Source organism: Phacochoerus africanus, chromosome 2 (assembly GCF_016906955.1).
Source record: "Phacochoerus africanus isolate WHEZ1 chromosome 2, ROS_Pafr_v1, whole genome shotgun sequence".
In the NCBI taxonomy this organism is placed as follows: domain Eukaryota; kingdom Metazoa; phylum Chordata; class Mammalia; order Artiodactyla; family Suidae; genus Phacochoerus; species Phacochoerus africanus.
Window position 1 is genome coordinate 209,280,538 of NC_062545.1, and position 11,876 is coordinate 209,292,413.

An 11,876-nucleotide genomic window follows, 5' to 3' on the forward strand; every position below is an offset into this window, starting at 1 on the left:
TAAATGACAGCAACATCTTCTCAGATCTACCTCTTAGAGTATTGACAATAAAAACAAAAATAAACAAATGGGACCTACTCAAACTTCAAAGTTTCTGCACAGCAAAGGAAACCCTAAACAACACAAAAACACAACCCACAGAATGGGAGAAAATCTTTGCAAGTGATTCAACTGACAAGGGATTAATCTCCAACATTTATAAACATCTTCTGCAGATCCATACCAAACAAACAAACAACCCCATCAAAAAATGGGCAGAAGATCTAAACAGACAGTTCTCCAAAGAAGACATACAGACGGCCAAAAAACACATGAAAAGATGTTCAACATCACTCATTAGTAGAGAAAGGCACATCAAAACCACGATGAGGTACCACCTTACATCAGTCAGAATGGCCATCATCCAAAAGTCTACAAACTATAAGTGCTGGAGAGGGTGTGGAGAAAAAGGAACCCTAGTACACTGTGGGTGGGATTGTCAATTGGTGCAACCACTCTGGAAAGCAGTATGGAGATTCCTCAGAAAACTAAACATAGAACTACCATTTGATCCAGCAATCCCACTCCTGGGCATCTATCCAGAAAAAACCATGACTCGCAAAGACACATGGACTCCAATGGTCATTGCAGCACTCTTTTCAATAGCCAAGACATGGAAGCAACCTAAATCGAGAGAGGAGTGGATCAAGAAGCTGTTGTACATATACACAATGGAATATTACTCAGCCATTAAAGGAACGAAATACCCGCATTTTTAGCAACATGGATGGACCTAGAAATTATCATGCTAAGTGAAGTCTGCCATCCAATGAGACACCAACATCAAATGCTTTCACTGACATGTGGAATCTGAAAAAAGGACAGACTGAACTTCTTTGCAGAACAGGTGCTGACTCACAGACTTTGAAAAACTTACGGTCTCCTGAGGAGACAGTTTGGGGGGTGGGGGGATGTGCTTGGGCTGTGGGATGGAAATCCTGTGAAATCAGATTGTTATGATCATTATACAACTACAGATGTGATAAATTCATCTAAGTAATAAAAAATAAAAAAATAGAAAACCCCCACAATCAAGCAATTCCACTTCTTGGCATATAGTGAAAAGAGCTGAAGATTGATTCAAACAGATACCTGAACACTAATGTTCATAACAGAATTATTTGGAAATAACCCAAATATCCAACAGATGAGTGGATAAACAAAACGTGGTGTATCCACACAATGAAATATTATTCAGCCACAAAAAGAATAAAGTTCTCATGCACACTACAGTATGAATGAACCATGAAAACATCACAATTAAGTAAAATAGGCCAGAGACAAAAAGCGAAAGATTACATGATTCCACTTACATGGAATATTTATAATAGGCAAACTCACAGAGATGTAAAGTAGAACAGAGGTTACCTGGGGTGGGGGAAGGGAGAATGGGGAGTTAGCATTAATGGGTATAGAATTTATTTGGGATGAGGAGAAAGTTCTAAAAATAGTAATGATGCTTACACAGCATTGTGAATGTACTTCATGCCACTAAGTAAACATTATAAAATGGTTAAAACATTAAATTTTATGTTATGTAAATATTACCACAATTTAAAAAATGAGTGAGAGAGACAACAGATACCCCTGTGCACTAGTGAGTGCCCAAAACAGCATCTGGCTTGTAGTAAGTTCTAAAGAATATGTACTGGATGAGCCCATCATGTCTACAAGCACTTAATTCTTCATTATTCATCATCTTAAATTATTCTGAGGGTTTTACCTAAGAGATAATGGATTAAGAAAGAAGGTAGTTAAATCAAAATCAGGAACAGAACAAAAATATCAGAAAGAGCATGGTAAAAGCATGAAATTAGCCTAATACAGAGAGCAAGACCAAAAAGTAAAAACAATAATAAGGCAGAGATCTGAGTGTAAAATGTGCCATCACTTGAATTTTATGGGTCTTTTTCTCCTACTAGTTCCTAGTCTCAGTAAAGTTTTTCTAATTTGTTTCTAAGCATATCCAATATAAAGCTATCATATAGTCATCACTAACATCTAGTAAGAGTTTGTTTCATGGGAAAAAGTGAAAAATTAACACTTTTACCATCTCATAAGCAAATGTTTCTTGTCTGCAGACCCGATCTATCGTTATGGTTTCTTTCCGATGTTCCAGAAGCCTCTTTCTAACCCTGTTAACAAGAAAAATCAAACTTCAACATTCTTTACTGGGGGTTCCAAAGATATCTTTAATATTTAACTTTTTATTTCTAACTAATTTTAGATTTAAGACTGCAAAACTAGTACAAAGGGTTCCCTATTCTTACCTGGGTTTCTCTATATTAACATCTTACATGATCACAGAATCACCAAGATCAGGAAATTAACATTAACAGTATTATTTACTAAAGTTTTTTTGAATTTCACAAGTTTTTTAATTTAGTGCCTTTTTTTCTGTCCCAGGAACCTATGCAGACACCACAGTACATTTTCTTTCTTTCTTTCTTTTTTTTTGCTTTTTCAAGCTGCACTTTTGGCACATGGAGTTTCCCAGGATAGGGGTCGAACCAGAGCTGTAGCTGCTGGCCTATGCCACAGGCACAGCACCTTGGGATCCATGCCGCATGTGCAACCAATACCACAGCTCACGGCAATGCCCAATCCTTAATGCACTGAGCAAGGCCAGGGATTGAACACGCATCCTCACGCATTTTAGGTTCTTTAATCACTGAGCCAGGAAGGGAACTTCCTACATTTTCTTATTTCTTCTTTCCCTCAGTCTTTGACAATTCCTCAGTCCTCTGTCTTTCACGATCTTTACACTTTCAGTTACTTTGTAGAAGGTCCTTCAATTTGGGTTTGATGGCTGTTTCCCCATAATTGGAGTAAGTGTACATAGTTTGGGCAAGAATAACACAAAAATGATATTGTTCTTCTAATTCTATCATCAGGAGATTCAGAATATTAATATTGTCTTATTCCTAGAGATGTTTACATTGATTAAGTTCCTATCTGCCAGGGTTCTACACTAGAAAGATACTTTCTTTTTCTGTATATCTGACAAATGTTTGGGGGAGATACTTTGAAACTATGCAGATCTTGTTTCTCATCAAACTTTCATCTAGGAATTTTAGCATTCATCAGTAAATTCTGTCTGCAACATTTCTTACTGTGGTTTATACCTAAGAGTGATTTTCTATTCCCCTCCTTTTACATTTATTTCCTGTTATTAAGAGGGAGACCTCTTTTCTTCCATCTATTTATTTGGTCATTTATATTATTACTATGAACTCATAGATACTTTATTGTACAGGTTAAAATCTAATAGTATTGTTATTTTATTGCTCAAATTATTCTAGCTTTGGGCATTAGGAGCTCCTTCAAGTTGGCTCCTGTTCTTTCAACAAGCCCTCATTTTTGTTCTTTATCTTTTCTTCTTCTTCTTCTTTTTTTTTTAAGCATTCCTTACCTTTTGGCACCATAAGATGCTCAGGGCTCATCCTGTATTTTCATATCTCAGCCCTGGAATCAACCACTTCTCTTAGGAGCCCTATTTCCTTCAGTGGAGAGAGATTTAAAGACCTGTATCTGAGAACAAGGCACTCTGTTTCCACAGTCACTGCTTCTAGGACTCTCAGAAGAGAGGTAGGAAACATACACATAGGTAGGCAACATAAACACATGTACTAACCCACACACATACAAATATCTGTGACTGTGTATTTTTGTTGTGTTTTTTAAGCCATGAGTTTATACTGATACTTCTAATCCCAAACTAAAATCACAGGATTCATTTTAGCCTTCAACCTTTCCTTGTTTATAACTTTTCTCCATAAGTGAGAAACCCAGCTCCCATTGTCTACAAACTTTTATTCACTTATATATTTGGTTTTTTAAAATACATGTTTTGAGAATTACTAAGTTACACCCTTGTGAGAAACACTAACTCATTAATAGTTCTTGTCTGCAGCCTTACAACACTGAATCAAGGTGTGATTTTGTACAGAATTAGATGAGATCTTTCTCACTAACTCTCTTCAGTGTTGTTCTGTTATTCATTTGTAACACAATTAGATTCAATTCACAATTTGCCAGTTTTTGTATTCTATTTTTGGTTTCCCCCTACATCCTGGCTAGTTTTTTTTTTTTTTTTTTGGCTATTTCTTGGGCCGCTCCTGCGGCATATGGAGGTTCCTAGGCTAGGGGTCGAATCGGAGCTGTACCCACCGGCCTACGCCAGAGCCACAGCAACGCAGGATCCGAGCCACATCTGCAACCTACACCACAGCTCACGGCAACGCCGGATCATTAACCCACTGAGCAAGGGCAGGGACCGAACCCGCAACCTCATGGTTCCTAGTCGGATTCGTTAACCACTGCGCCACGACGGGAACTCCCCTGGCTAGTTTTGATAGACTACTTTGGGGGTATGTAAAAGATACGTGAAACACTATCATGGTTCTAAGAGTCAGAGTTATAAAAAGTACATACATGAGTTCCCACTGTGGTTCAGCAGGTTAAGAATCCATGAGGATGCTGAACCCTGGCTTTGCTCAGTGGGTTAAGGATCTGGCATTGCTGTGGTATAGGCTGGCAGCTGCAGCTCCGATTCCACCCCTAGCCGGGGAACTTTCACATGCTGCATATGCGCCCCTAAAAAAAAAAAAAAAAGTACATATATATCCAAAGAACTGTCATTCTCTTTTTGTTCTCACCACTAAGCTGTACTTATTTCCTTTCTTTCCACTCCACTCCTTTCCTAACTACCCAGAAAGGGCAACCAATCTTTATAGTTCTGGTTTATTCTCTCCATTTCTTTTGTTTAAATATGCAGATACTGGAGTTCCCATCATGGCTCACTGGTTAATGAATCCGACTAATGAACCATCAGGTTGTGGGTTCGATCCCTGGCTCAGTGGGTTAAGGATCTGGCGTTGCCATGAGCCGTGGTGTAGGTTGCAGACACGGCTCCCGGTGGCCACAGCTCCTAGTAAACCCCTAGCCTGGGAACCTCCATATGCCGCAGGATCAGCCCAAGAAATGGCAAAAAAAAAAAAGACCAAAAAAAATGCAGATACTTATGTACATTCTTTTCTTTCTGTATTAGTCTGAGTTTAATTGGGAGGAAAAGAAAACTAAACAGTAATTTGAACAGAGAAAGCTTAATATGAATAATTATTAACTTTAACAGAGGAGTGGAGGAATGAGGGATTGCCAGGTAAGAACTAGAGAACAAAGGATTAGCAAATATAAGGAGCACCCTACCCCTTATGCTAAGAAAGAGTAGCCAAAGGAAGGCTCCTTTTTCTTTCCCCTGATCTGAAATCCAGTCCTTGTTGGAGAGGGCATGGCTGTGACTCACTCCAAGGCAGATTGGAGCCCTAGCCTGGGAACGTGGCTAGGTTCATGTGCTGTGGGTGCGGCCCTGAAAAGACAAAAAAACAATTAAGTGCCTATGTAATTTTGTAAATTTGCGTACTACTAAATTTCCCTAGAAAAGGGTTGTATCAATTTTCATTTCCATCAGGAATGTAGGAAAATGCTGCTTCCCCTCAGCCTCATCAAAAGAATGTGTATTTTTAAGAATGCATATTTTAAAACTTGTGCCAGTCCAAGAGAAAAAAAGGCATCATTTCAATTTGCATTTTTCTAATTATTAACATACATGAACATTTTTTGATATGTTTCAGTCATTTTTTAGATCTTTTTTTGTGTGTGTGTGAATTATTGGTTCTTATCTTTTCCCCATTTTCCCTTTGGATTTTTGGTCTTTGTCCCTCAACTTTTAAGGTCTTATATATAATGGTTATTGGCTCTTTGTGGTACACTGTTATATTCTCTCCAAGTTTGGCAGCTGTCTTTTGACTTTGCTTATGGTGCTCTTTTGTTAAGCAAAATTTAAAATTTTTGTGCAGTCAATTTTACCAGTCTTTTCCTTTTACTGCCTCTGAATTGAAGTCATAGTTGGAAAGCCTTTTCTTATACAAAGACTTGTATGTTTCATTCTCTAATCCCTTTGGGTTTATTCTTGTGTGTAGTGTGATACTAAATTTCCATATGCATCTAAATATAACAGGCCTTTCTCTTCTATTCCACTGGTCTGATTGTCCATTCATGAGCTAGTACCTACTGTTTTAATTACAAAGACTTTGTAGTATATTTTAATATACAATAAAATTACTAAGGACTCACAATTTTCTTTCCCTCAGTTTTTCCTAGTTATTCTTGTATATATTCCATACGAACTTTATAACTTCATAAAATAACCAATACTTTTAGTATTTTTATTTTAGATGTGTCTATTGTCTCTGCAAGGTTTTCATTTTGTGAGCCAAATCTAAACCCCTTTTACTAGATTGTAGAAAGACTGATGCCTTGGGATACAACTCAGTTATATTTTCTAATTATATGGTACTTTGTTATATTAGCTAGTTTTTTCATTATGAGATGTGTCTTTTTGCTTATCTATTTTTTAGAAATTGGGAAGTTTGGCATTTGCATTTTTGTTCCTGTGGTTACCTTTGTACTTATATATATTTTTAATGCCCCTTGTTATACATTTTCTCTCTGAAATCTAATCATTTTACTAAGATATGCCTCAAGAGTTGATAATTCTGGGTTAATTTTCTCAGGTAAATAGTGAGCTCTTTTAACTTGTTTTGGGTTTTCTTCCCAATTCTGGAAATTTTCCTTAGATTATGTTCTTAAATACTCTATTTATAGGCTATTGGATTAAAAAGAATGTTCCTCAAGCTTTGGGGATGAAAGATAAGTATTAGTAGCACCCATGTTGTAACAACTCTCTCTTATACCTGGGAATTAAAATCCTATCTTTTCAGTGATCAAAAAAAATTCAAGTGTACTCAAATAATTTTTTTTTTGTCTTTTTGCTATTTCTTTGGGCCGCTCCCGCAGCATATGGAGGTTCGAGGCTAGGGGTTGAATCGGAGCTGTAGCCACCGGCCTACGCCAGAGCCAGAGCAACGCAGGATCCGAGCCGCGTCTGCAACCTACACCACAGCTCACGGCAACGCCGGATCGTTAACCCACTGAGCAAGGGCAGGGACCAAACCCGCAAACTCATGGTTCCTAGTCGGATTCATTAACCACTACGCCACGACGGGAACTCCTCAAATAAATTATTTAGCTTGCTATGGATTAAGGAGAGAAGCAGTATCAATGGAGAATAAATCTCTTATCAATTACCTTTTTTTTTCCCTAACACATAAAATGAGTCCTCTGGGGAAAAGAAAACGTGCTATAAATTCATTTATTTTATGCCATAATAAAGGGGTCATGCCATACTTTGGTTGTGTTTTTACTTTTATGTTTTTAAGTTATTGGTGGGGAGAGGAAAGGAAGGTTTAGGGAAAGAGAAGGCATAGAGATACAGATCTTTGGCTTTTGGCACAAGTCTAACTTACTGGTGGTACTGTTAAGATCAACATTAGTCCTTTTTTTTTTTTTTTCTTTTTGGCCACACCTGCAGCATATGGAAGTTCCTGGGCCAGAGACTGAAAATTAAATGAAGCTGTGACCTACACCACAGCTGTGGCCATACCAGATCCTTAATCCACTGCTCTGGGCTGGGGATCAAACTGGTGCTGCCACAGAGAAAACCGGGATCCTTAACCTGCTGTACCACAGTGGGAATTCCAGTCCTATTTTAAATGGTTTTAAAGTACATAAAAATAATCCCAGCTAAGGAATGCTGCACTAACATTTTTTGCATTAGATTACACATATCATTCTCCTCACATTTCCCATGGAAGGGACTAGAAGACAACTGAGGAGATCTAGTTGATCTAATAACAGAAAATAGCCAGGGGAAGCACTGTGTAAAGTAGTCTGAAAGTTGCTATTTCACATAGCTTAATAAAATCATTATAAGCCAATTAGCATGTAATTAACTACAGCAAAGTGTGCTTTGTTTATAATTATCAACTTTCTTCTTTTAGTCAATAGCTAAAAAATTACTTCCTTAGGTTTATGTAAGTTTCATTTATTCCATTCATTCTAAAAATATCTACTGACTCCTCATTATGTGCCAAAATTCTAGGAATGGGGGATATGACAGTGTGACAGACATAGCTTATAGAACTTTTTTTTTGGGGGGGGGGCTACATCTGTGTCATGTGGAAGTTCCCATGCCAAGAACTGAATCTGAGCCAAAGCAGTGACAACAAAGGATCCTTACCCCACTGCACCACAAGGGAACTCTGGAACTTTTAAGTCTAGCTAGAAGACAGAAAATTAAATAAATATAAGTTTGGTTTTTTTTTTGTTTTTTTTTTCGCTTTTTAGGGCTACAGCTGTGGCACATGGAAGTTCCCAGGCCAGGGGGTGAACTGGAACTACAGCCTCTGGCCTACACCACAGCCATAGCAATTCGGGGATCTGAGCCTACACCACAGTTCACGGCAACACCAGGTCCCCAACTCACTGAGAGAGACTAGGGATGGAACCCGCATTCTCATGGATCCTTGTCAGGTTCGTTACTGCTAAGCCATGACAGGAACTCCTGATGAGTATTTCGACAGGGAAGCACTGGAAGCTACACAAGCATAAAAGGGGAGCTCGATGGAGTTCTCAGTCCATCAGCTAAGACTTGAAAGATAAGTACAGGTCAGCAAGACCAGGGTATTAAGAAAGTGAGTGTTCTAGGCAAAGGCCTGGAATGAGAGCACATTCTAGGAATTGACAAACAGTGTAACTTGGCTGGAGCCCTGCAAAAGATAAAGAGCTGAAAAGATTAACAAGATTCCTTCTACAGAGGCCCTTGTGATCCTTTTAAGAACTCAGGACTTTTGCCTAAGAGCCATTGAAAGGTTTTAAGTAAGACAGTAACACAATCAGATGTGCCTTTTAAAAAAAATTCTACTTACCAATCAACAATAATTTAAGAGCATCAAATGGAGCAAAGCAAAACAGCAGGGTTAAGGGCAATTCACAGATAAAGGAGTATGGACTCTCAATGAGCCTTTAAGGACTTTAGAAAGGTTAGAAGAGTTCTAGACCTTTCAAGTGCTTCTATTCCTTCAGGGAGACAAATGGGTTGAGAGATGTGAAAAAGATTCTCAGGGTCTCAGAGTTCCCGGTGGTTCTGCGGGTTAAGAATCCAGCACTGTCACTGATGTGGCATGGGTTCAATCCCTGGCCCAGGAACTTCTGCACGCTGGCAGTGTGAACAAAAAAAAAAAAAAAAGAATCTTAGAGTCTCAGAGATGGGGTTGGTTTCATCTGGGAGAGGGGTCTTGTTCATCTTGACCCACTGAAAGAGAAAATGATCAAATATAAATCAAGAAAGGTGGATTTGGGCTATGTGGAAGGCTTCAAATGTCTAAGGAAGAAATCTGAAATTTGTCCATAGAGGAGAGGATGAGCTATTGACAATTTCTAGCAAAAGAGCATGATGCATAAATCAGAAGGAGGAAAGACAGGAGCTAGGAATAACGGGAACCTTTTATATCACTCCAAATATTGCTAATGTAAATATTAGCAACAAGATAAGAGAAAAAGATTTGGCAGTTATTATAGAAGAAACCAAGTTGAAGTAGAAATGCCCCACTAAATTTTTTGAGGGAAAATAGAAAGGGTAGGATAAAGGCTGACAACACAACTGAGATGGTGCAAAGTAAGGGGCTACAATCCAGGAATTATAAATTTCACTATTACACACACAGTTTCTCCATAACAGTATCATCATAGAGAAGTGTTTCTCAAAAGTGGTTGGCAGACCAGAATTCATCTGTTGGTCTGTTATCCTATTGGTACAATGAGAGTAAGCATTTAGAAATGTTCATAGCAATGACAGTGATTTTTCTGTTGAATTTAATAAAAAATTTGGAGTTTTATTGTCTTTTAATTCCATTTTTCTGGTAATTCATCTTTATCCTATTTTACAGATATAGATCTGTCAAAAATTAAAAAAAAACTAGTACTTTATCATACTACCAGAGTATGATAGTTTGAGAAGCACCATCAGAAAAATTAGCTTGCACTCAGAAACCTATTTAAGTAGATTAATTGTATCTTTGTAAACATTAAAAAAAAAACAAATTTAAATATGGACTGAATATTACAGTTAATGCATTTACTGTTAATTTTCTTAAGAATAATAATACCACTCTGATTAAGTAGGAGAATGATACTTTTAGGAGCTATATGCTCATGTATTTCGGGGTAAATTCTCATAATGTCTGCAACTTACTGAGTCGTTCTACAATAGAAGACACACAGCAAATATCTCAAACACAAACAGCTAAAGCCAAGATGACTAAATGTCAACAATGCCTGAATTTAGTGGACAGAATGATAACAATACCATACTGTCGACTTCTGAATAATATAATGTTGAAAGAAATATTTAAACAAATGACAAAGTCCTCCATACCCCAAAGTCACTAGGTCGGTATTCTCTGGGATGACTTCTGGATCCTCCCCTTCCTCAAGGCACTTCAGTTTATCAAGGCTAAAACAAAACAAACAAAAAAAAGCAATCACGAATCCTTCCGTAGCGCGTGGAAGAGTGTGTCCTAAATACGTTAATGAACAATTAAGAAATCAGATAAAATCCAGCAGGCGCCTCAGAGGAGACCAGAATTAAAGGCGAATTCTGTGCGATATTCATTAAGTAAAAGGATACATGGCGTTTGAGGCGGCCAATACTGTTAAATAGACAAAGAGATGTTACTTTCATATTTTCACCCAAAATAAGGCACTCTGGGGAAAATCTCATTAACAGCATACCCGGGAGGTCGCCAAAAGAGACCACAGTTAATCAAGATTCCATTCTGGTTTAACATCCTTCCAGCTTCTTCGTTCCTAAGGTCCTTCCAACGTCAAAGTGCCTCTCAATGGCAGATACCCGTCGCTGTTACTATAATTGTTTTACTACATTAACAATCACTTAAAAAACTAGTGAGTAGAAAAATGAATCTCTTATGCAGCTCTCTCCCTTCACTCCAACTAGCAGAAATTGTGCATTCCGATCACGGGACTTCTCCCGTCGCTCAGGGAAAGCTTTCACCAGGCTGAAAGCTTTGAAAGGGCAGCCTGTCTACCCCGGGGGAGTAAACCACAGGCCCGCCCTAGGATGAGTCCCAGCGGAGCGCAGGAGCAAGGCTGCACCCGGGTAGACCCCAAGTCCCAAGAGCCCCTCGGCCCCGCACTCACCCGCACACCGCCCTTAGCTCTGCTGCCGCTTCCAGGCTGCAGCCCAGATCCCGGGCCACGGCAGCATCCTCCCGTCCGGAGTCGGCGACCGTGTCGCCCTCGGGCACCGCGGATGCCGGAGGCTCCTTCAGCGACAAGTCCCCTTCTCCGCGCAGTCGGCAGCGCCACAGCTCCCCAAAAGCGCCCACGTGGAAAGCGCGTGTGTTTAGCTCAGGAAGCTCGTACTCTGGAAAGCTGCAGCCACCACTGCTGGGGGCCGGGTCTTGTCTGTCCTCCATCCTGCCGCACGCTGGACCGCCCCGACTGCCTTCAGCCATGTTCGCCTTATTCTCTTCCCTGAGAAAGCCGGCGGATCAAGGCCTCGCGGAGCATGCTGGGACTTGCAGTAGCGCGGGGCCCGGGCCAGCAGGCAACGAGGCTGCACGTGCCCAACTTCAGGTACTACATTTCCCGGCAGGGCCTGAGTGGTACCCGCCCCGGGGCGCGGCACCGCGAGTCTCCGCGTGCAGGGCTGAGTGCATTGTTCTCCGCAGGCGGCGTTTCGAAGAGTGGCTTGGTTTTCGGTTCACTGCAGCTTGTGTGACTGGTTTTTCGGCTCTCCCGGTTACGCAGCGTCGCTCTCTGCGGGGCAGAGCGGCTTTGACAAGCCCATGGCCCCACTCAGTGCTTTCCTCTCGGCCCGGGGGTGTGGGACTTTTCGTTGATTTAAGGGTTGCGTG

General features: G+C 39.9%; 1 protein-coding gene across 2 annotated transcripts in view; it reads right to left on the minus strand.

The window, feature by feature from the left end:
- Window positions 1-11,503, minus strand: part of SNAPC3 (small nuclear RNA activating complex polypeptide 3) — a 34,252-nt gene extending 22,749 nt beyond the window's left edge. For both annotated transcript variants that reach the window (XM_047767626.1, XM_047767625.1), the window contains exons 1-3: window positions 11,158-11,503; window positions 10,376-10,453; window positions 2,090-2,174 (exon numbers count right to left, since the gene is read on the minus strand). In XM_047767626.1, the coding sequence (XP_047623582.1) occupies window positions 2,090-2,174; window positions 10,376-10,453; window positions 11,158-11,474 (480 nt within the window). In that variant the 5' untranslated portion in view covers window positions 11,475-11,503. The remainder of the gene's footprint in view (window positions 1-2,089; window positions 2,175-10,375; window positions 10,454-11,157) is intronic.
- Between the last annotated feature and the right edge of the window lie 373 nt (window positions 11,504-11,876).